Here is a 25,503-nt window from a genome sequence, read left to right as displayed (position 1 = left end):
CTCCCCACAGAGTCGAGTTTGTTTATAGTGTCCCTGTCCGCTCTGTGTCATCAGCTGAACTGTTTTCTGTTTCCTGAGTGCAAACCTGCCCTTAGGCTCGGGATCACATTTCTCCTGCTGTGCTAAATTTAGCAATTGTTTACAAGCGGGCACATAAAGTTAGGTGCTTCTGCAGACCGACAGAAATAAATGCATGAGCTCAAGAGGTGGCCTGAAAGCCATATGTCAGGGTGATGATGGTGACATATAGCATTTATAGGCTACTTCTGGAACTGCTTTGAGCCCTCTGATTTTATTGTCCGTTCATATCCCACTTCCCCTCCGAGGAGCTGAAGGTCCTCTCCCGCTCTCTGTTTTATCCGTACAACAATCCTGTGAGGTAGGTTAAGAGTTATTGACCCAACATCACCCAGTGAGCTATGTGGCTAAGTGGGGGATTTGAATCCTGGTCTCCCACACCCAGTGCTCTAACCACTATGCCACACTGTCTTTATGTGAATTTGGTAATCCTTACAACAAGCTGCTGAGGTAGGTCAGGATCAAGTCCTGCCTCTTCATGCTGGATTAGACTAGTATAAAGTAAGCAGCTTAGTAAGTGAATAAATGCTTAAGTCAAGAAAGAACTTGGCATATGAAGTTGAATGTATGTAAATACACCAAAATCTTGAGGGAGAATTTCCTGAAGAAAGAAATGAAATATTTATTATAGCTTAATCTAAGAAGAAATGTAATATATGGACTTGAATGTTTATAAATATATCAAAACTATGAGAGAGAATTTACTGAAGAAGCCCGAGACTCTTGATGGGCGAAACAGGTGACAAACGCCGGCACCCTGTCTAACTCTTGTGCGTAACATCACTGACACTTCGTTTGATCAAACTTATCCTCGTTGATATCTAACCCTTGAACGTAACATCGCCGACACTCCTTTTGATCCAACTTACCTTTGTTGATATCTACAGGAGCCTGGCTAAAGGAACCTTTAAAGACTGAATCTTCCTTTTGGACACAATTTGAATGAGTTTTCTGTTTGTGGCTTCTGTTGTAGATCTTGTACATAGCTCTCTCAATTTTCGTATTATTAATATAAGATTTAGAACGCAGAATGGTTTTTTAGTGTTTTGTGTGCCGCTTATGTGCTGCTTACTTTATACTAGTCTACTACGAGAATTGGCAGCATAGGTTCATTTCTTCATGTTGGATGGCTGCCTCCTGTTCACCCAGCAATGAAGCGGTACCTGAGTTGTGCCAAACACACCTTGTATTTCTGCATTTCAGGGGCTTGGACTAGATGACCCCCAGGGTTCCTTCCAACTCTATACAGTTCTCTGATTCTATTATTATTATCCTGATATGGAAAAGGTGTGTAGGCAGACCTAGAATAGTATGCCTAAAACCCATGCATTCATGATCACAGCAAAATTTGAACGCAAAACTGAAAGCTCAGTCGGTAGAGCATGAGACTCTTAATCCCAGGGTCATGCGTTTGAGCCCCACACTGAGCAAAAGATTCCTGCCTTGTGGGGGGGGCGGCGGGTTGGACTAGATGACCCTGGGAGATCCCTTCCAATTATGTAATTCTATGATTCTATGTTTTAATGGCAAACCACCTCACAAAATTCAGAGCAAGTGCAAATTTAAAAGGATAGCTGCATGTTGGTCCTCATCCTTTCTGGAAGTGTGAATTTGGCGAGTTCCCATTGAAACATTAACCATTTTGTTCTCTCAGGCCTAGGCTACATTTGTTTGTTGGTTTGTTTATTTTATTGATTAATGAATCTCCGTTTACATATGCGCCAAGGCGACTTAACAAACCTGTCATAAAAGGTAAAGGTAAAAGGACCCCTGACCATTAGGCCCAGTTGTGGCCGACTCTGGGGTTGCGGCGCTCATCTCGCTTTATTGGCCGAGGGAGCCGGCGTACAGCTTCCGGGTCATGTGGACAGCAGGACTAAGCCGCTTCTGCCAAACCAGAGCAGCGCACAGAAACGCCGTTTACCTTCCTGCTGGAGCGGTACCTATTTATCTACTTGCACTTTGACATGCTTTCGAACGGCTAGGTTGGCAGGAGCTGGGACCGAGCAACGGGAGCTCACCCCATCGCGGGGGATACGAACCGCCGACCTTCTGATCGGCAAGCCCTAGGCTCTGTGGTTTAGACCACAGCGCCACCCGCGTCCGTAACAAACCTATCATAAAACCAGCTAAAAAGAACTATAAAAACGGTACAAAAAGATAGGTTTCAGAAATAAAACAAAATCAAACACCTAGGGCAGAGGCTTTTGGGATCCAGCTGGAAAAGATTGCCAAAATTAAAAGATGTATTCAAGTGACCCTACTTGGACGTATAAGGTATAAAGAAGCCTCTTAAGTAACCTGCCTCTGAACTCTGTATGGTTCTTCCTTTGTTTTTAAATTGCTTTTATTAATGATTTTCTTGGGTAACAAAAGTACACACACCCTCTCTGCTTTCCGTTCATAGACACTTTGCACTTCTCTGCCTTTGCCTCTTGCTTGCCACCCTCCCTTTTTATATTTTAAAATCCTGACACCCCCCCCCCCCGCCATCTAGCAATCCAAGGATGACTTCTCAGGAAATGGCTCTTGACCGTGAAAGTTTCTGCAACAATAAATTGGTTAGCTCTTACCTACCAAAGAGCTGTTCCTATGCCCGCTTTTCAGTAACCAGTTCAAAAGTGAACAAATACTGCCATCTTCTGTGCACAAGAAGGAAACAACTGAGAACTGGAGAAGAGCAGAGGGGGAGCAACTGACTGCTCACACCAATCAGTTAATGTCTCTCTTCTGACTGCATCACTCCTTATTCCAAGGTTGCAGAGCCTGTAGCAGCAGCTTTATATCAAAGCAAGAGGTGTCTGTATCCTCGGAGGACTTGCAATCCCAAAATAAGGTTGCACATTCCAAACTTTGGATAAATGGTCAAGCAAAGGGCAGCTTTGCTCGATGGTTTGACCTTTGTGGATTGTAGGACAAGATCTTCCTTGCTCATGGAGCTACTGGGATTACAGTTTGTGTGTGCATGTTCAATCAGGATGCATTCCTGCTTCAAGTACTAGCTGGAAACCAGTGATGTAGCATGGGTTGCCGTTGACCAGGGCAATACAAGTACTAAAGAAATGAACCTATGCTGCCAATTTTCGTAGTAGACCAGTATAAAATAAGCAGCACATAAGTGGCACACGAAACACTACCAAACCATTCTATGTTCTAAATCTTACATTAATAATCCAAAAATTGAGAGAGCTATGCACAGAAGCAAGAAACAGAAAACTCATTCAAAATGTGTCCAGGAGCCTGGCTAAAGGAACTTTAAAGACTGAAACTTCCTTTTGGACACAATTTGAATGAGTTTTCTGATTGTTTTCTGTTTGTGGCTTCTGTAGTAGATCTTATACATAGCTCTCTCAATTTTTGGATTATAAATATAAGATTTAGAACATAGAATGGTTTGGTAGTGTTTTGTGTGTCACTTATGTGCTGCTTACTTTATACTGGTCATTGACCAGGGCAAGGCAAGTATTACACCCCCTAACCTGTGGTTCCGGTTAGGGCTTGGTTGTTTTCTGTTTTTTTACAGTTTTCTTTTGAAATTTTGCTCTCCCCCCAAATTCTGCACCCAGAGCAACAGCCCCTCTGCCCCCCCCCCCGGTCACACTACGCTGCTGCTTGAATCTCACCCTGGGGGGGAGAGCAAAAAATAATGTGATGCGATAGATCTGGCATGCCTTGAGATCTCAGGGGGATCAAACACCAGCCCAAAGCTTGTATTGTTTTAAAAACAGGGTGGCCTGGACTGGCTGGACTGGCTGGATGACGAGGAGTGGGAGGAGGTACCAGTTGGGGAAACCCCAAGGGAAACCCCAGAGGAAGAAGGTTCAGAGCCAGGGGGTTGGTGGTGGGACACCGAGGAGAGATTGGAGAGAGAAGATTGGGGAGAAGGAAGTGTTGGGTGCGGAAGGGCAACAGGGTTTAGTGAGCAGGGAGAGCTAGTGACGGGGAGCAGCTTAGACTCCGAGGCTGAAGCAGAAGGGGGGACGGGGACGTCAAGAAGCTGCAGAAGAATCCAGGGAGTCTCCTCCTGCTGTGACAATCTCCCCTCCCTCCTGGTCTCCAAGAATGTGCAGAATAATGAAGAGGAAAGAACAGAAGTCGGAGGTGCGCAGATGCTGTTTGAAACTGGGAAACATCTGGAAGAGGAGGAGCCTTAGAGAAGGTGGAAGCCAGGGACCTTTAGTCCTGGCAACTGCTCCACAGGAGCAAGACCTTCTGGGGAGTGTTACTGGGCTGTAGCTCTTTTCCTTGAATAAAGAGTTAGCTTCACTGACACTGGAGCCCTGCATCTTTTGTGCTGACGTGCATCTGACTCCAGCCCTGACCCAGGGGTAGAGAACCTGTGGCCCTTCAGAAGTTGCTGAAATACAACTCCCATGACCCACGGTTTCTCCACCCTTGGTAAAAGGTAAAGGTAAAGGACCCCTGGACAGTTAAGTCCAGTCAAAGGTGACTATGAAGTTGCGGTGCTCATCTCGCTTTCAGGCCGAGGGAGCCGGTGTTTGTCCACAGACAGCTTTCCCGGTCATGTGGCCAGCAGGACTTAACCACTTCTGGTGCAACAGAACACCGTGACAGAAGTCAGAGTGCATTGAAATGCTGTTTACCTTCCCATGACAGTGGTACCTATTTATCTACTTGCACTGGTGTGATTTCAAACTGCTAGGTTGGCAGAAGCTGGAAAAGAGCAACAGGAGTTCACTCCATCGTGGGGATTCGAACCGCCGACCTTCTGATTGGCAAGCCCAAGAGGCTCAGTGGTTTAAACCACAGTGTCACGCACGTCTTAGTCTATGTAGTCCAGTGTGCTCTTTCCATAGTGGTCAACCAAATGGCCATGAGAAGTCCACAAATAGGAATTGAACATCCTTCCTACATTGTCTGTCTGACAGCAATGGGGATCAGAGGGATATCACTTCTGAACCTGGAGTGTTTTCCCCCCATATGACTTTGGAGTTTTGCATTTTTGTTGCGAAGGTACACCGCTTCCCAATTGATGTGATCCTCTGTTTCAGTTTCCAAATCAGTGTGACTCCCCCCTGCACTAAGCTTTCAGGGCAGGTTGGGATGGAAACAAAGAGAAAGATGTCCTGAGCCACTGCCGGTGAGACTAAATCGCTTACATAACTCCCAGCTTAAAACGCCCCAAAATTAATTTGCTGCATTAAATACAGTGGCATTGATGGAACATCGGTATTGGAGATGAAACATGTGAGATTTTCCCCATCACGATTCCTGCAGCAGCAAAAGAGAAGCTGGGCTTTTAGTATTCTGCTCGAGGGATGCTCTCGGTTAATTTAACACCGTCCAAATGACTTTGTTGGGTCCATCTCATTCCGTGCTAATGATCTTCAGCTCGTTGTTAATATTAGTCATGACAGCTGCAGATCTATGGCTCCCTTCCTGTCATGGCAGCAGCAAATGCAAGTGCAGGATGGTGATTTTCACAAAGCAGCAAAACAGCCACTGTGGCTTATTGGTTAGACGGTTGGACCTGGGAGACCAGGGTTCGAATCCCTGCTCAGTTCTGAAGCTTGCTGGTGACCTTGGGCCAGGCACTCACTCTCAGCCCAGCCTACCTCACAAGGGTGTTGTGAGGATGACTTGGGTAGATGCAGTCATAATCCATGCATCTGTCCTGTTCTTCAATAGGATCCTTGTGAGCAATGGCATTACTTTAATGGCAGAAGCATTGAGGTCTCCTCGCAATGACCTATTTATGGAGCATTCCTCCTCATTTTTTGGGGGACGCGGGTGGCTCTGTGGGTAAAACCTCAGTGCCTAGGACTTGCTGATCGCATGGTCGGCGGTTCGAATCCCCGTGGCGGGGTGAGCTCCGGTCGGTCGGTCCCAGCTCCTGCCCACCTAGCAGTTCGAAAGCACCCCTAAGTGCAAGTAGATAAATAGGTACCGCTTTATAGCGGGAAGGTAAACAGCGTTTCCGTGTGTTGCGCTGGTGCTGGCTCGCCAGCTGCAGCTTCGTCACACTGGCCACGTGACCCGGAAGTGTCTTTGGACGGCGCCGGCTCACGGCCTCTTGAGCGAGATGAGCGCGCAACCCTAGAGTCAGACACGACTGGCCCGTACGGACAGGGGTACCTCCTCATTTGGTTGCACAAAGCGTAGTTTATATCCAGTCATTATTGAACAATTCATTCTGATTTGTTTATGGGAAAGTTGTATGAAAATGAGTCTTTCATTTGTCCTGATATGCTCACACAAAGCTTATGAGGTGGTTGGTTAATAATAACCAGCCTTTATTGAACAATTTGTTCTGATTTGCTTGCAGAGCAGTTATATGACAATGAGCAGTTATCCTGTTTGGCTGGCAGGGTGTTTATACGTCTTCGCATTAGTTGTTTATTCGCCCCACACTTTTCAACGCATTTCCCTTCCCCTTTCCAAACTGCAGTTTCTTTTTTGTTTCTTTAAAAAGTGTATTGGTTGTATCAGGGCAGAGCTCGACTCCACTTTAACTGCAGAAACCCCAAGCTCTGATACACACTTGAATCCCTCCCACGAAATAGCCACCCATAAATTCTCCAGGGAATTAGAGTGTGTTGAGAATACAACAGCCCAACTGCTCCCCCCACTCTTACTTTGACAGCCCTGGGTCACCCCGGGTGGGTCCAACTCGGGGTGACTCAGGGATTGGTCAGAATCAGCCTGATTTAGTTCTGAATCCAGCATTTCTCTGAACCAGATTGCAGAGCCCTCTGCACAACCTCTGGCAGTGGATAAAGAACATATATCTCAACTTCTCCAGGGCACAGAGGCGACTTCCCAGCTGTCCTAAGTCTGTAGTGAAGCAGCAGAGCAGATGGATGAGCTAAACAGCAGCACTGGGGGGCCGTGATGGACCTGCTGTCAGGACCTGGAACCCGAGGCCTTGGGGGAGGAAAAACAAGGAGAGCAGGACCCTCCACAGTGGTGGCTGGTGCCCATTGCAACTGGTGGGGTGGAAGGCAGGGATGTTAGGATTCTTGCTCCGTGCTTGCAGTCATGGGATTGTCGTCTATAACATGACGCTGTATGTTTTCATTCCACATAGTGGGAAGTGACGGAGACAGGATGTTTTTATCACTGTGTTCCGTGATGTGGGACTATTGTCCTTTGTTCTTTCTCTCTTTGCTGTCTGATGAGAAAGAGGAAGGAGCTAAGTCAGAATGCTCCGAGTGTATTATATGTAAATAAAAGTAGATTAGCCAAGATGCTGAGCTATTGAGTCTGTTACGTGAACCGCTAACACCCTGCAGGTTCTGTAAATTGATGCCTCTTGGTATCAGTCGCTGTGATGTTCAGGCTGGAGAAAGCTTTTAAAGCTCCTGACCGACCAGGAGGGAGAGAACATGCCAGTCGGGCATGTGTCTCTGCCAGGGTCCTACACGCTCGTAGGACGATCCTAACAAGGGAGCCCAACAGCAGGTGGCGCCAGAGCAAATGATAGGCGGAGCCCTCTAATTCTAGTTATGCTCCCATCCTCTTCCCAGCTGGGTTCTGCAAGGGCAAAAATGAGACGAGGGAGGAAGAGGAAGCTGACAGGCACCCCACGCCCAGAACTGGTTGTACGCTGGAAGACAGCTGGGGATTGGCTGCGAGGCAGACTGAGGCTGCTGAGCTCAGACCCTCCAATTGTCCCCATTTTCAAGGGACAGTCCTGGATTTACAGAAGCCATCCTGGTTTCAGATTTGATCCTCAAATGTCCTGTTTTTCCCCATTTTCCCCATCCCCATTTTCATCAGAGAAATGTTAGAGAGTATGGAATATGACGTTCCCAGGGCTCCACCCACCCACCCCCAGCCATTGCCATTATAAGAGAACAAGGAAGATGTTCATGATGAGTTTCGGTACCTCTTTTTCTGGAAAAATAGCACTGGACATCCCTATGCTCATCGGAGAAATGTTGGAGGTTATGTGACCCAGAAGAGCCATTGGATCAGGACTCCGTTGCTGCGTGTGTGTGTATGTGTTGGGTTGTGGTTCTGTTTACTGGTGTTCACCCATGTAAATTAAAAGCAACTCTCCTTGCATGTAATAAACTAACACATCACCTGGGAGAAAGATTTAGTGCAGACCTTTCATTGATGTGCTTTTTTTCTATATGCAGGGAGAATTTTAGGTGGGACAGCGTTAAAAAAATGCTAGGATTTTGTTTGTTTGTTTTTATGTAAACTGCTTGGAGATTTTTTATTATATCAAGCAGTGCATTTGTTTGCAAAGAACTTTAAAAATATGGCCCTGCCACTTGCAATCTGATGGAACTGTCCAGAGCTGCAAAGAGCGATTGGGCCCCGTAATGAAATGTCATTAGCATTCTGAAAACTCTTTGGGCTTCCCTTGATATTTCTGAAGCTGTTTTGTATGAAGAGTTTGCTTTGCATTTCAAGGGCAACTCAATAGGCTCTTCTGAGAGCTGATAAATAAAGAGGAACACGTCACGTCTTAAACAATGCACTTTTTTTTCTTTTTTAGGCAGAGTTGTGCGTGTATTTGGTACAAATAAACAAAATAATAATAATGTGCATTCTGGTTTTGCAAAGGTATACATAAATCAATCCAGCAGAGTTTGCATCAAATGACAGGAAGGAAAAACCCACTCTGGCTAATAAATACACTTGCAGATTGTTAAAAGGGAGAGAGAAAAGAGGAACGAGACATGAAATATCCAAAGATTCATTAAAGGAAATGTACACCTATGTACACATCTGTAAACAATAAAATAGAAAGATTATAAAACATCAGTCCAGCATTACAGTGGATGAAGCTTTCTTCCTTCTTTCGTATCACTGGTGAGATTTTTGCTGATGTATGGAATTCAGTCAACTGTGCTGAGCAGACGAGGGAAATCTGGGGATCAGATAGATCTGACATACACAATCCATATGTTACATCCATTGTCCAACATAGGGCTCTGCATTTGGTCGTTGCTGCTGCTGCTGTTTTCCTTCCCGCTGCAGAAGAGGCAAGTCTTCTGAATAATGAAATAGAGGCTTGCCTCTTCAGCGGCGGGAATTTTCCGCAGCAAAAGAACCAAGAGCAACGCAGTTCGTGTGCATAGCTCTGTCCTACATCTGCATGACCCTTCTTTGGACCACTCACTGAGTATGCATTCACAGATTCATGTGCTTATGCATCTATCCCTGGATTCATGGGCTGATTCTTTTTATTGTTAAACTGTTAAAGTGGACTAGAGTGGATTTTCTCAGAAGGTCTGGGCATGTGATCCCTTCAACGCCCTGCCAGACTGAGGTTCGCTACAGCCACTTTGCAATATTATTATTTTTTCTGGATGCAGGCCAATGTGATCTGGATACTTCATTTTCCCTTTTTTTTGAGTATTCACCAACTTGGCTTAACACACCAGCATTTTACGAGAAGTTGACCTGACACGTAAATAACAAGCAAGCAGAAACAGTTCTATTTATTAGTCCTAACCTGGGCGCTGACTCTTGTGATCTCCCATTCCACATGATCCTGTTGAGGCCGTAATGACTGCATATATGTTTGGTCACTCGAGGCAACGGAAATGTTAGGTTGCTGACACAATCCAAGGGTGGGGTTGAGGAGTTGGAAGGGACCACAAAGGCCATCTATTCCAGCCCCCTGAAATGCAGGAATCTTTCTCGCTCAATGTGGGGGATCTTTAGGGAAACCTGGTTCTGAACCTACAAAATATCTGGACGCATGCAGATACTTTGCTCCTACTTTCCGTGGGAAGGAGTGCCGGCTAGTGATGAACCTTCTCGTATAAGAGACTGCAGAGGAACTAGCAAGAGAGCATTTTCACAGACTCCATAGCATCGGAATCCACTTGAGGCCATCCAACCTGACCTCAAGATGTGGGTATACTATTTAGAATCATAGAATCATAGAGTTGGAAGAGACCACAAGGGCCATCGAGTCCAACCCCCTGCCAAGCAGGAAACACCATCAGAGCACTCCTGACATATGGCTGTCAAGCCTCTGCTTAAAGACCTCCAAAGAAGGAGACTCCACCACACTCCTTGGCAGCAAATTCCACTGTCGAACAGCTCTTACTGTCAGGAAGTTCTTCCTAATGTTTAGGTGGAATCTTCTTTCTTGTAGTTTGGATCCATTGCTCCGTGTCCGCTTCTCTGGAGCAGCAGAAAACAACCTTTCTCCCTCCTCTATGTGACATCCTTTTATATATTTGAACATGGCTATCATATCACCCCTTAACCTCCTCTTCTCCAGGCTAAACATGCCCAGCTCCCTTAGCCGTTCCTCATAAGGCATCAATAGCCAGCCTGCCAAAACAGCCTGCCAAAACAAAATAGCCAGCCTGCCAAAACAGCCTGCCAAAACACATTTCTGACCAATAGCCAGCCTGCCAAAACACCTCAAGTAAAGGAGAGCCCTCATGTCCCAAGGTAGTCTAAGTAAAGGTAAAGGTACCCCTGCCCGTACGAGCCAGTCTTGACAGACTCTAGGGTTGTGCGCTCATCTCACTCTAGAGGCCGGGAGCCAGCGCTGTCCGCAGACACTTCCGGGTCACGTGGCCAGCGTGACGAAGCTGCTCTGGCAAACCGGCACCAGAGCAGCACACGGAAACGCCGTTTACCTTCCTGCTATACAGCGGTACCTATTTATCTACTTGCACTTAAGGGTGCTTTCGAACTGCTAGGTGGGCAGGAGCTGGGACTGAAAGACGGGAGCTCACCCCGCCACGGGGATTTGAACCACCGACCATGCGATCGGCAAGTCCTAGGCGCTGAGGTTTTACCCACAGCGCCACCCGCGTCCCGCAAGGTAGTCTACCACACTGCAAAACCTTACCATCAGGATGTCTCCCAAAGTTTAATCAAAATCTGCTCACCTGCCATTTCTAACATTAGGCTCCTGTCTTGCACTCTGGGGCAAGAGAGATGCCCAACAGCATACCAGCATATCTGTATGGCAGCCCTTCAGATGTTTGGAGACAGCTATTCTGCCTCCCCTCCCCCATCTTCCCTATCTCCAGGCTAAACATTCCCATCTCTTTCTACTGGACCTTATAGGACTTTATTTACCATTCTGGCTCTCCTCCTCTGGACATGAAGCGGCGTGGAATAGAGAATTAGAATGTGCTACACAAGCTAAAGAATGGAAAATTGCTTTCGGATCTATGCAGAATGTTTCCCTCGATCCAAAATTGAGACTGAGCCAGCAAAAATGGATGTTTGGGGTGTATTGGGCTCCACAATGTCTTTATAAGAAGTATTGTCTGATACAGAAAGATGCTGGAGTTGTGATACGGAAAATGCCACCAGATATACTCCTTTTGGGTCTGAAGTTGCTGTCCGTATCAATTTTGTACTGGCAGAACCTTTGATATTTGCAGATGTTTGTGTACTTTTCAATCATATTCCTGTAGTATGTATCAGGACAACTAAATTTTCTGAGCTGCTATGGTCACTTAAAGACCTTAACTTTGTGCCTGCAAGAATAAATACCCACCATCTACTAAGCAACAGTCTGAGGACCTCACCACACCCTGGCTAAATTTGAAAACATATTTTCTATGAACTCCAGTTTTGGGTGGATACCAGTTTGGGCCTCTGGAAGGCTTACATCAACTTGTATGCATGCTTATTTTCAAATGGATTTTAATTGCATTTTTAATACGAGCTGACCAGGTTTTATATCTTTATGTTTATTTTATTTCCCTTTCGTCGTCGGGGGTTGGACTAGATGATCCATTGGGTCCCTTCCAACGCTACAATTCTGCACCTAGGATTGGACACAGTTTTCCAGATACAAGCTGACCATCTCTCTTTTACACTTTTTACACTGTGCTTAAAACAGAGTGGCATCAAAGGACAATTGTGGCAACAGATGGCAGGGTGGGATTCCGTTAACAAATTGTAAGTGTTTCATGGGGGCTTAGCAAAGCTGCAAACAGTTCGTTGTTACTAGAAAAGAACTGCTTCCCCAATTGTGTATGCATTGCAATCACAGCAGTCAATGCTCCAGGAGAGAGCATATGTTTAGTATTCCTGTTAAGAACCTGATTTATCTTCTCCACTCACTGTGCAACATCCGCCATATATATATCGCTGCCTTGGAAAGCTTGAGTCACAGAAAAGCCCATCTTACAGCAGCTTTTCATGTCATGGAAAAAGAATGGTTGCCTGCAAAAGCTTTGCAGAAAGCACTGTCCTCACAGCACCCAATAATTGCCCTCAGTTGCCCTCGGTCATGTCCTCACACGGCCAAATACCATTGGCTATATAGCATCGTGACATCATCATGCTCACAGCATGGTATCTTTGGGCAGGAATGACTAAATGTCCCGTAATTTTCAATGTTTTTCAATACATCTTTCCAACCCACCAAAATGTCTATCTTTAGTTTAGGGGGGGGGAGCAAAACTAGAGAATATTCATTGCATCCTGACTATTACTTCAATGTTTGCGAAGCATCATGCTCAGAAATCTGTCCGTTTTGATCCCAAATCAACAGAAATCCACAGATTTTAGTAGTACTCCACATTAACTGTTTTTTTAAAAAAATAAAATTATACATTCCAGCCTTCCCATTGACCTCAAGTGGAATTTTGACTCCGTGCCAACGGGGTTTTGATGGCCAGTCAAAGTTGTTTCCTTATGAAAACAACTACAGGCGGCGTTCAATGGCTACGATGCTATTTTCAGCACTTGGGTTTGATTCACAGTTGCTATGGGCCCTGATTTTCTGGCTGCCACCCAGGTCCAAATAAAAAACGAAAGGGATTGTGAGGGGGGGGGGGAGGAATCGCGCTTTAATCCAAGTTGTCCTATTGGGAATTTTGCCAGTGATTTAAGAAATCTGGGGGTTCAGAGGGTCTACATGCAGTCGCCGGTTCTTTCCAATCATTAATTTTGGCAAATGTTATCTCAGAAACACACACAGACCAGATGGAGTTGTGTCAGCTCAATCAGGGCCAGTTTTTGCCTGACATTATTGGCTGCCTTGGGGAAAATATTTTGACAAACACCAGAATGGCCGCCTGAAATTCATCCAGTCGGCGTGTGCTGTGACAGCACAGAGAAAAGGGAATAGAAAAATGTACATACAGCCCTTTCTTGCTGTCCCACCATACACCTGCAGTTCCTTCCTTCCTTCCTTCCTTCCTTCCTTCCTTCCTTCCTTCCTTCCTTCCTTCCTTCCCTCTTCTCACTGTAAAATCACAGTTGCTACCCTTGAAACACAACTGTAAACCTCAGTTTAGAGGTTGAATCAAGCTGGAAACCTTTGCAAATCCTACCAGTTTTTCCTTCTTTGGTCGATTCTTCAGTTTTGTGCAAATCTAAACACTCTCAGAATTCTGGGTGCTGGGCATGAGCTTGTGCTTCCACCGAACCTCTGCTTTCATTCTGGCTTCAAGTTTCTAGTCCTATGACCACAAAGAGTCACTTGAAAGCATGTGGGCAATGAGAGACGCCAAGCTGGTTAAATAAGATTTCTGGCAGTCGGGTGGGGTGGGGATTGCTTTTTCATGCACGAGGATATGCAGAGTGATTTCCCCTCATCATTGAGTGACCGTCATCAACTCATAGTCATTTGGGCCTCCATACAAACAGACAATCATAGCAGTGTGGACTCATGTGGAGGGCTGGTTGTCTCTCACACCCAGTCATTGTGGCGAAGTGAATTTTATCACATTCCCCTCACCAAATTGGAAATACTGGGTAGTTTGCAAATTGTGGGATCCGGGGAAGGTGGTTAAATTCTCCTTGCCGTGTGAATGACTCCACTGGTGAAGCTGACAATCTCTCCAAACGGATTAAGGAGACCTGGTCTCTATCCTTGGTTTTTTTTTAAAAAGGTCCCTGTTGTAATACAGTGGTACCTCTGGTTACGAACTTAATTTGTTCCGGAGGTCCGTTCTTAACCTGAAACTATTCTTAACCTGAGGCACTACTTTAGCTAATGGGGCCTCCCATTGCCACCGCACCGCCGGAGCACAATTTCTGTTCTAATCCTGAGGTAAAGTTCTTAACCTGAGGTACTACTTCCGGGTTAGCGGAGTCTGTAACCTGAAGTGTTTGTAACCCAAGGTGTTTATAAGCCAAGGTACCACTGTACTGACTTGACCTCACTTCATAGCTAAGTTACATTTGATCTGCTTTTAGGATTTCTGCTGGTTTCGGCATTTCTTTTAAATCTAAAGAACATCAGATTTGGGTTCTTCAAAACTCCGATTAGAAAGCAAGCTTCAAGACCACTTTGTTGCAGGAATAAATTTTGAAAATGGGGACATCTCCTGTTCTCTAAACCTGGAGTGGACAACCTTTTTCACACAAAGGGCCGCCTTCCCAGCTGGGTAGCTTTCTGAGGGCTGCACGCTGGCAGTGGGCGGAGTCAGAGGCAGACGTAGGCGGAGCAATGAATGCAAATGCTACCTTTGTACAGTAGGCATGTTTCTGCACATTCACACACATACACATTGCTCTCCATCTTCCATCCAGAGAAGCAAAAGGCATCGTCAGAAGTCAAGGGCACACTTGAGCCAAGCAGAAACACTCGGGATGCAAAGCAGGGACAGTGAGGGGCGTGGCCTGAGGGGAGGGCGTGGCCTGGAGAGTGTTTCAAGGGCCTGATAGGGAGGCCTTGGGGGCCGCATTTGTGTCCCTCAGAAAGTTGCACTCCAAGCAGATATTCCCTCCGTCTTGCTTTCTCCCTCAAAACATCAATGACATGAAAGAGATATTCTGTGTTAGACACTGTTCCTCCTCCCCTCTGGATCAAGGGGTGGAGCTTCTGTGAGCTCTCTGATTGGCTACCCTCTTTCCCCCTCCTGCCTGAGGTGACATGCCCTTACCTCTCCTGCTTCCATGTTATGTACTGAGTTGAATAGGATCCAAAATGCAGCAGTCTGATTGGTCCTAGAACAATAGGATTCAGAATGCAGCAGTCTGATTGGCCCTAGAACAATAGGATCCAGAATGCAGCAGTCTGATTGGTCCACAGGACCACCCAATCCAGCTCCAGGTGGAAGTGAATCCGCAACCTGATTGGCCTACAGGTGAATCCCGGAATTAGCCAATCACGTGGGGCCCATTGTGTAAATAATGTACATAAAGCAGACATCCTGGGGGAACGTCCATTCCTCCTCACCGCTATGAGCTGAATAAAGAGCATGAAATCCACTCTCGACTCCGAGTATATTTCACTCCACATGGCCAAAAATTGCAGTTTTCTGCAACCAAGAGCTCAGAATAAAGAGTAACAGTTGGGCAATTTTATGCAAAAAACCCCCAAACCCGTCTATTGACTTGTGCCATTAGTTTATGCATTTCGGAGTTTCTAGGAAAATACTTGGGGTTTCCCCGGTGCCAAGTATTGGGGGGGGCACAGATTAAAAAGGGTTTCCCAACCCTAGCAAGACCACCCCCTTGCCTATAAGAGAAACAAATATTTCTCACTGCTCTGTCTCCTGTGCTGACAAACTCTTCTTCCATGGACTACCCCAACGCTCACGGGAGTCTGTTGAGCTGGACCTGCCCATGTAGACCTCGAAGGGTCCCATTCAGATCCATGGCGGATTCGACCGCAATATTCTGAGCACCAGTACAAAATGGGGCACCCCACACCTGGGCTTAAAATCGGGCATTTGCGCTGGACTTTGCCCGGTGGAAGGAAGAGGTGGCAACTTCTCCCCTCGCAGATTCCAAGTTTGATGACAACTGAGGGAAAGGACCGGGTTCAAATCAAACAGTTTATAATCTACCTTATCCTGAGTCAGACACAACTGAATCAGTATAGCCTACATGACCAGGCAGAGGCTCTCCCAGGTATCTGGCGGAGGAGTTTTTCCTCTGTTTTTGCTACCTGAGACCCTTCTTGGACGGGAGATGGCTTGGGACAGAGCATGGGGCCTTTTGTACTCAAAACTTGGGCTCCCGCACTCGGCTCCCAGGGAACCCACTTGAGTCTACCTGCCCCCCTTTTGACAGCCAACCACCGCGTGAGAGACACCGACAAAAGAAAACAGAACCCCAAAGGGCCAAGATCCCTGCTGGCAATTAAATATCCGTCTCCTTAAGCCCGCAGGACTCGGAATCCGTCAAATCGTCATACATGTGGTACTCAACGCACTCCATGAACTCATTGGGGATCCCAATGGAGACTGACTCCACCTCCGTCTTGTATGAGGCCGCGCCGCCCCCTTTGAGGGAGCTGCCCCGGATTTTCTGCGAGAGGCTGTTCATTTTTTCCTTCAGCTGGGTGGAGGGCTTCTGGAAAGGGGAAAAGAGTCTCCACCTCTTGAAGTTCAGAGTCCTCCGTTTGCTTGCTCTTTCCAAGGTGCCCGAGTTCAACATGAAGGAGCCGTTGAGTGTGGAGATCCTGGACCTGGGCTCCCTCTCGGAGTCTTGGCCCGACCCGTTCATGGAGGCCCCTCGCCAGTGGTTGTCGTAGACCCTCCAAATGGGCCTCCTCCTCCTCCGGCACTGGCACTTGAGGAGGCGGGTGAAAGCCCTCTTGAACTCTTTGCTCGAGCAAGGGTAGATGATGGGGTTGACGCAGCTGTTGAAGTAGCCCAACCAGAAGATGACTTTGAAGAGCATCCCTGAGGGCTTCAGGGAAGGGAAGAAGGAACCTGGGTGGGAGATGGGAGAGAAAACAAGGCAAGAACATAAGAATGGCTTTTGCAGGGTCAGACCACGAACCTTAGCATCATAGAATCTTTTTTTTCTTTTAAATTATACTTTTCAGATACATACTTTTCACTGATTTTACAGTCATTTTGACATATATATTTTTGATGCACCAAAAAAGAAAACAAAAAGAAATGAAAATATTGATAAACACAATATTAATTACAAAACAGTAAAGCAAAAAAAGGTCTTTAGACATTTAGACATTTTAAAACTTGACTTCCTTCCCCCTCTTTCTGTGGCTCCTTAAATTTATTTTTAATATCTTTTGCATTATCTAAATTATCTTAACTTACTCATTTACTTATCTTCTTTAAATATATAATCTTATGTAGCTGCGGGTTATTACAGTAATCTTGTCAGTGTTTTTATCTGTTTACAATTTATCTGTAAATATTCAATAAACCATTTTAATTCTTTTATAAAATGTTTGTTCTCTTGATTTCTTATTTTTCCGGTAAGTTTCGCCATTTCTGCATATTCCATAAGTTTTTGAATCCATTCTTCCTTTGCTGGGACTTCTTCTTCTTTCCATTTTTGGGCAAGTAACATTCTCGCCACTGTAGTTGCATACATGAATAAATTTCTATACATTTTAGGTACTTCTATCCCTCTTAGCATCACAGAATCATAGAATAATACAATTGTAGAATTGTAGAGTTGGAAGGGACCCAATGGTCATCTAGTCCAACCCCAGCAATGCTGGAATCTAAATATCCCTTCTAGACATCTGAAGGCAGCCCTGGGTAGGGAAGTTTTTAATGTTCGATGTTTTATTGTGCTTTTAGTATTTTGTTGGGAGCCGCCCAGAGTGGCAACCCAATCAGATGGGCATAATAATAATAATAATAATAATAATAATAATAATAATAATAATTTATTATTTATACCCCCGCCCATCTGGCTGGGTTTCCCCAGCCACTCTGGGCGGCTTCCAACAAAATATTAAAATACAATAGTCTGTTAAGCATTAAAAGCTTCCCTAAACATTATTATTCCCTATTATTATTATTATGATTATTATTATTACTACATCCATCCAACAGTCATGTCTGAAGGGTAATTGCTGACCCTGCAGAGCCAGAACAGTTCATGCAGAAGTGGAAGGTTTCACCTGGCTCAGGAAAACCCAAGGTTTACAGAAGGATCACATTGCATCCCTTTGCAGACTGCACATGCTCAGTGACTATGGAGTGCTGACTGTTGGGGAGGGGGACGCTGGAAAATGGAAGCGTGTCTGAAGAAAATGGAATATCCTGCAAGAGGGCATGGCTGGCTTGCTAGGACTCTAAACTGGAGCGATCCATGCTGCAGCAAAATCTGTTTAACCTGTCACTGTGCGAGAGCACCTGGTCTGGTCTTCTGGGGGCCCAGGGCCAAACAGTGTGCTGCGTGGTTCAGAAAGGGTTTGAACCCTCTCCCCTACACATCAAACACTGAATCTAACTTATTGCATCCATCAAAACTTATTTACACTGTTGAATTCATCTTAACGCTGCCAGCGCTTTCAGCTGTACACAATTATTTCCCACATATTCTATAAACACTTTCCAATCTTTTTTAAACATATGTTCTTCTTGTTCTCTTATTCTATATGTTAAGTCTGCGAGTTGTGCATATTCTGACAACTTAAGCTGCCATTCTTCTTTGCTCGTTTTCCATTTTGGGGCTAACAAAACATGGGCCACAGTAACAGCACACATAAATAACCTTTTTTGACACCTGGGAATTTCAGTCTGAATTATCCCCAACAGAAAAGACTCTGATTTTTTGGGGGGGAAAGTACATTTAAACATTTTTTCAATTCATTATGGATCATTTCCCAATACTCTTTTACCCTATTACAGGTCCACTACATCAGAAAGAACGTTCCCTCCATCTCTTTGCATCTCCAGCACTTATCTGATTCAGTCTTATACATCTTAGCAAACCTACTCTGAGTTAACTACCATCTGCAAATCATTTTCAAGTACTTCTCCTTCAAAGAATAACATGCTGTGAACTTCAAGTCACTTTTCCAGAGTTTTTCCCAGAGGTTAAAATCTACACTGTGCTCTATATCTATTGCCCAGTGTGTCAATGAAGCTCTAACAAGCTTGCTTTTTGTTGGGAAACCCATTTGATACCCGTGCTCAGACCATCAAGGTGCGGTCCAAGGTAGAATGGGGGTGGGATCCTTTCTGGACGCCAGATCCTGACTCCAGAGTAATGGCATCAACACATTCCTGCAGGGCCAGATTTAGGTTTGATGAGGCCCTAAGCTACTGAAGGTAATGGGGCCCTTTATATGCCTAGCTGACCTTTGTCAATAACAAATTGTCGCTGTTTTTTGTGTTGAATATATGCTATATGGTAATTGATGGACCTAATAGGTATCTAAAGCCATTTGCACATGTTGCCATGCAACAGTCCATGCAGAATGTAAAAAAAAGGTAAAGGGACCCCTGACCGTTAGGTCCAGTCGTGGATGACTCTGGGGTTGCGGCGCTCATCTCGCTTTATTGGCCGAAGGAGCCGGCGTACAGCTTCCGGGTCATGTGGCCAACATGACTAAGCCGCTTCTGGCGAACTAGAGCAGTGCATGGAAACGCCGTTTACCTTCCCGCTGGAGAGGTACCTATTTATCTAATTGCACTTTGACCTGCAGTGCAGTCCTGTGATTCTTCGTGTTTCTGGATGGATTGCTCATGCAATGGCACCCATGACAGCCAGCCCCTGCTTCTTCACCAGAAATGGAGCCCCCCCACTCAAGCCCTCCCCCTCACCTCCAGATCATAATGTGATCTGAAGGAGCGTCTCCACCCCCATCGTTCAGCCCGGACACTGAGGTCCAGCGCTGAGGGCCTCTTGGTAGTTCCCTCACTGTGAGAAGCGAAGTTACAGGGAACCAGGCAGAGGGCCTTCTCGGTAGTGGCACCCGCCCTGTGGAACGCTCTCCCACCAGATGTCAAAGAGAAAAACAACTACCAGACTTTTAGAAGACATCTGAAGGCAGCCCTGTTTAGGGAAGTTTTTAATGTTTGATGCATTATGGTATTTTAATATTTTGTTGGAAGCTACCCACAGTGGCTGGGGAAGCCCATCCAGATGGGCGGGGTATAAATAAATTGTCGTTGTTGTTGTTGTTATATGCAGGGAACCAAGAGGACTCCGTCTCCAGGGATGCAGAGACCGAGATCTCCAGGCCCTGATTTACATCAAGGATGTCAAACCAGGGTCTGATTTTTTTCACCTGTCCCAGAGTCTAAAGAGAATCTAATAAATTACAGGGCAACCCTAACCATCCCTACTCAGAAGTAAGTCCCACTTAGGTTCACAGAACTGCAGAATTGGACAGGATGACCAAGGTTCAACCCCATGCAAAATTTCAGTGGGGTTTACTTCGAAATAAGCGAGATTAGGATTGCAGCCTAAATTTGTTGACTCTAGACTGGCGTCTCCAAACCTCATGGATCAAATCTATGCTTCCAGGTGCCATAAGAAAGTTGCGGAGATAGCGCAGGATAGTGCACACCGTGGAAATGATCTCTTTCAGCTTCTGCCTTCTGGAAGAAGGTACAGGGTTATAAAGACTAGGACTAGCTGCCTGAGAAACAGTTTCTATCCAAATGCGATTTTGGTTTTAAACACAGTGTAAGGTAGTCTCTATGGGAGTATATTGTATTTAATTATGGGGTATCAGAGTGTTTAGGGGGCTAACCAGGCTGGGATAGCTGGGATAGCAGGCTTGTTGGTTTTTGAATGTCTGATGTAGATTTTTCAATTTTGTTGTTCTGTATGGGACAATGACAATAAATATTATCATATTGTATTGTATTGTATCGATACACTTTAGCGTGGCCCCAGGCTGGGGTAGATGGGGTCTGTAGAATCACAGAAAACAACAGCAACAATTTGTATACCATCCTATACCCGCAGGTCTCAGGGCGGTTACAACATAAGATCACAATAAAAAAACACAAAATACATGTGAAAAACAAAAACAAAAAAAGTGAATGTAGAATTGGAAGGGACACCAAGGGTCATCTAGTCCAACCCCCTGAAATGCAGGAAGTCTGATTCATCTGAAAGGCACCAGCTTGGGGAAGCCTGGTCTCTGTTATTACTGGGAATGGATTGTGTCTGGGTGTTCATGTGTCAACACAGCCTCAGCCGAAACCTCAAGGTGAGATTCTTCTCCCAAAAGCGATAATGAGCGCTCGCCCTAATGCCATTATCCATTCCTGGAGTTTTGCCTTCAGAAATAGAAAGCGGAACGGCTGAGAAGCCAGCAGGGCCAGTCCTTTGTGGCATGATGTTCTTGCATAATTGGAAGAGGTTTTCTTGTGCAAGCATCAAATCCTCTCTTGTCTATTAATCCCCATTTGTCCCCATTAATCCCCCATTAACCCTCTCGGAGTTCTGGCACGTGGCGTTGCCCATCTCTGTCCAGCAGATGGCTCTCCTGCACTCTGCCCGGGCTCCGTGGCTATTGCCCAGGGAACTCTAAGAATAACTCTCTGACTCAGCCTGACTGTTTTTTAATTTTAGATGAATCATGACGCTGCGTGACTGCTGTGTTAATTTGTATTATGGGTAAATAGCATGCGCTTCCAAGGCACTGGTGCTAAACCCCGGTGTCAAAACAGCTCCAAGGGGAGCGCTTGGCATCGCGGGCAAGGAAACATCGGAATCCTGAAAGCGAGAACAGAAAACACCATCTCACAAGACAGCCCCATAGGTTGCTGGCTGAGAAAAGCAGCCTCCGGGACCTGCTTGTAGAGGGGAGAAAAAAACACACCCAGCAACATTGTTGGGGTCCTGATTTTGCAGAGTCTGAACTGTGGGCTTCACTTTCAGAAGCTGCAAGATTCCAGGGCAAGTGATATATTCATTCACAAGAACATAAGTAGACCCTGAATACAGGCTTCAAGCTCTCCTGAGTTGCATTGACAAACCAAACAAAGGAAAATGATGTATACAGAGTCAGACCTTTCGGCTCTCCAGCTCAAGGTTGTCTACATGCCAGAAATGAACTGGATCTGGCCGGTGGGCCAAATCCTTAACTTCCTTACACCTTGCTGGCCAAATGCAAGGTTGATGGGGAAACTCTCTGGTCAAGGATCTGCCATCACAATGACATCAGGCAACGGTCTTCAGGACTTCAAAGCACTTGCCTGGCAGGCTTGAAGTCACTGAATCACAGAATTGTAGAGCTGGGACCATGAGGATCATCCAGTCCAACCCTCTGCAATGCAGGAATCTTTACGCCCAATGTGGGACTCACAACCCTGGGATTGAGAATCTCATGCTCCACCCACTGAGCTATCCCAGGTGATAAGGTGGTGACTTCAAGCCTGCTCCCTTCAGGGATTGTCTAGGCAATGTCTAGGCAACACGATGACCATGTACATGCGCAATAAACAATCTTTTATAGAATTCCTTCAAATCATAACAAGTCCGAAATGAAATCTTTAGTCTCAAAGTCTCTGAAAATCTTCAAATGAAGCAAGGTACCAGACCTTGTACGATGAAAGACATGCTGTGAAGCTTTGTGTATTCAGCAAATACGATGTCCAACACTGAACAGTGATTTCGGATATAGATTCCTGTTTCGTAGAATTCTTCGTCAGCGTGGTGGGAGGATATAGAATTGCTTCATAAACCCATCTTATTTCGAATGAATGTGTGTAAATGAAAATATCAAACGCTGTGGAACAGTGCTCATGTAATAATGTAGTCACTGCTGCATGATAGAGCCGGGAGCTTCATGATTTGCTGACTTGCTGATTTTAATCAGCAAATATTAACCAGTAAGGCTGTGAGTAAAAGCACACCCTTGCTTAAAAGTTGCAGCTATTTGGAGCTGGTATGTTGTTTACTGTACCAGGGAATGAAAGAAAAAAAGAAACATTGAAGATGGACGCCCCTTCTAACAAGAGTTTTTAGCTTGGAAAGATGTTTAGCCTGGAAAAAAGGGAGTCTGAGAGGAATTTGAGAGCCATCTTCAAATATCTCAGTGGCATGTTTGCTTTTTCCTGCTCCGGAGGGTAGGACTCGAACCCAGGGCTTCAAGTTGCAAGAAAGGAGATTGCGACTAAAAGTTTGGAAAAAAACATTCTGACAGTAAGAGCTTTTCGGCAGCGGAACAGACTCCCACGAGTAGTGGTGGACTCTCCTTTTCAAGCAGAGGTTGGATGGCCATCTGTCATGGATGATCTGGTTGAGATTCCTGCATTTCCGGGGGTTGGACTAGATGACCACTGGGTCCCTTCCAACTCTAGGATTCTATGATTAGTCTGTGTTGTTTGTTAAATTGTCATGCTAGTTCACACATCTCCCCAAAAGAGGAGGTCACGTGTTATGCTCTCTCTCTCTCTCACTTTTAAACAAAATAGCCGAGCTATTATTCTGGAATCCCAGGCAGGGATGCAGCCAGAATCTTTGAGAGGTTTCTTGTGCCGCAATTGGCAAGCCTCAAGACCCTTTTGGAAGGGCATTTGTTTATCACCAGACTTGCATTCTGGAGCAGCCTGGAACCGACTCCCAAAATACCTTGGTGATGCTCTTTTTTCGTTCTCGCCCTTCAACTCCCTCCTCAAAAGCCAACCGTTCTGTGAAATAAACACCCCCCCCATTGAACCTCCTTCCCCCCATTGCCCCTGCAGTGTGTCAAATTTAAGACTAAAAGTTCCTCGGGACAGGGATAGCTCTGTCGGAAGAGACTCATAATCCCTGTGTTCAAGCCCCACGCTGGGCAAAAGATTCCTGCATTGCAAGGGGTTGGACTAGATGGCTCTCATAGGCCCTTCCAGCTCTATACTATTTAAAAATAGTATAGTATTTAAAAATAAATACTATTTATTTTTTATCCCGCAAAGCAGGTCCAACATCCTCAGGCAAGGCCCACCGGCACTGACACCTGCCCCGGGTCTGCGAGCCACCCTTTTGGATTTCCCACAATGCCCCTGAGGTAACACCACTCCAGGGCATTATGGGAAAGGTAAAAATGGTGGCTTGCAGCTGATCCCTGCCATTGCCGAGCAAGTCCATGGTTGGGGGCCCACAGATAAAGGAGGTGGACCACCAGAGAGCTATTTCCCTGGGAGACATTAAAAAAAAATACCAATATTTCTGCAGCGGGGATGGACAGTTGTGATCTTTACTGACCAAATTACATGCTTTGTGTTATGTACTGAAGTTCTCACCCTGGGCCAGCAGGGGGATACTGTAGATAGTTTTCACTCAGGTCCGCATATGCAAATAAGGAATTGAAAGTGACGTTCAGTGATTGGATAGTTACAGAAAGTTGTTACTGTTGCTTTGTAGTTGAGCTCTATATAAGCAGGTTGGCTGAACCCTTCAGTTCGGTTCTGTTCTGGCCTGTGACTAAACAAGGGCTGTCTGAAGAATCACTGTGTCGTCTGATATGTTCACCCACAACTTAACACTTTGGGCTGTACCGGTCCACCCTGATTTCCCAATCAGCAGTGGTTTATTCCAGCAGGAGAGTAGCTTGCTTCTACATGGCTTCCTCTGCCCCTTTGGTGGGGAGAAAGGGCCTGTGAGAAGCATTTGGAAAACAGACAAGCCGGCCAGATTTTCTAGACCTCGGCTCGGAGGGAGGGAGAGATGGAGGCTGGGATATATGCAATTCATCCTCAGGTCGATAGCAGCAACTGTGCACATCCACAACATTCATTTTCATTCGGGTGTTCCTGGTTTATGGAGGGCATTCCTCTGTTCATCAGGGTCAAGGGGCTGTCTTGTCAAAGACCAGAGAGTTGGGGGACCTGAGAAGCGGTGCCCACCAAGACCTTAACACCTGGGCAGCAGACGGATTGCACTTCGACTGCAATTTCAGCAACCGTTTCTAACTCTTTTGCCTCTGTGCATATAAATTGGGGCATGCAAATACGATGCAAATATGTGCCCAATATAGCCCTCTTTCTCTCCCTTTTGGGTACCTGCTTGAATGGCGCCTGTACCAGAGTTAGGAACGCAGGCAGCTGCCTGAGTTAACACAGAAAAGATTGATGGGTGCACAGCTCCAGGGCTCTCTGCCTGCCTCTGGGGACCCTCCCCAGCCTGCAGCCCTCCCTTGCCCTGCCCTGTGCCCTCCTTGAACTCGTTGGCCTGTCTGGGGAGCAGGAGTGCCATCTGGGCCCCACGACTGTGGGTGTCTGGGGTTGCGGGTGCATTACAGCGTGCACGGCCCTGGCACCAAAATGTGTGGGTGCCAGGCCCCTTCATGGGGAATTTTGTGGGTGCTGGTTGGTACCTATGCTGTGGGTGCAGGGAGTTGGTACCTATGCTGGGATGTTCCCTTGAATACTGCTTGACTGCATCGAGAGGAAGGTAGGTGTGTCTTTGTGTGTGCATGCATGGAAAAAAGTGGGTTATAAATGCAAAAAAAATTATGATATGTTACTTCTCCCTTCTTTCCAGTACAGTGGCACCTCGGGTTAAGTACTTAATCTGTTCCAGAGGTCCGTTCTTAACCTGAAACTGTTCTTAACCTGAAGCACCACTTTAGCTAATGGGGCCTCCCGCTGCCGCCGCCGTGCCGCCGCCACGCGATTTCTGTTCTCATCCGGAAGCAAAGTTCTTAACCCAAGGTATTATTTCTGGGTTAGCGGAGTCTGTAACCAGAAGCGTCTGTAACCTGAGGTACCACTGTATTAGGAAATGGTCCCAGCTTTGTTGTTTGCCTTTTAAGTCTCACTGGATAGCTGAGTTGGTAAAGTATGAGAATCTTAATGTCAGGGTCCTGGGTTTGAGTCCCATGTTGGGCAAAATATTCCTGCA

The 25,503-nt window shown here is 45.9% G+C and overlaps 1 protein-coding gene and 2 long non-coding RNA genes across 3 annotated transcripts in view; 1 reads left to right on the top strand and 2 right to left on the bottom strand.

Moving 5' to 3' along the window:
• Window positions 1–8,518: 8,518 nt before the first annotated feature.
• Window positions 8,519–10,475, bottom strand: LOC310742526. The gene is made up of 2 exons (XR_014538510.1): window positions 10,403–10,475; window positions 8,519–9,924 (listed from the first exon to the last, which is right to left on the bottom strand). It is a non-coding gene; the product is annotated as an uncharacterized lncRNA (long non-coding RNA).
• LOC310742532 lies at window positions 10,405–12,447 on the top strand. The gene is made up of 2 exons (XR_014538518.1): window positions 10,405–10,467; window positions 10,847–12,447. It is a non-coding gene; the product is annotated as an uncharacterized lncRNA (long non-coding RNA).
• Window positions 12,448–12,588: 141 nt separating this feature from the next.
• The window catches only part of ADRA1D (adrenoceptor alpha 1D), a 64,267-nt gene continuing 51,352 nt past the window's right edge, over window positions 12,589–25,503 (bottom strand). Inside the window, exon 2 of the mRNA XM_083571480.1 lies at window positions 12,589–16,658. Coding sequence (XP_083427606.1) covers window positions 16,084–16,658 — 575 coding nt within the window. The 3' untranslated portion in view covers window positions 12,589–16,083. The remainder of the gene's footprint in view (window positions 16,659–25,503) is intronic.

This window comes from Podarcis filfolensis (genome assembly GCF_964270895.1).
Source record: "Podarcis filfolensis genome assembly, chromosome: 9".
Lineage (NCBI taxonomy): Eukaryota > Metazoa > Chordata > Lepidosauria > Squamata > Lacertidae > Podarcis > Podarcis filfolensis.
Note: the sequence above shows the minus strand (reverse complement) of the source record. Positions and strands in the feature narration are given on the sequence as shown.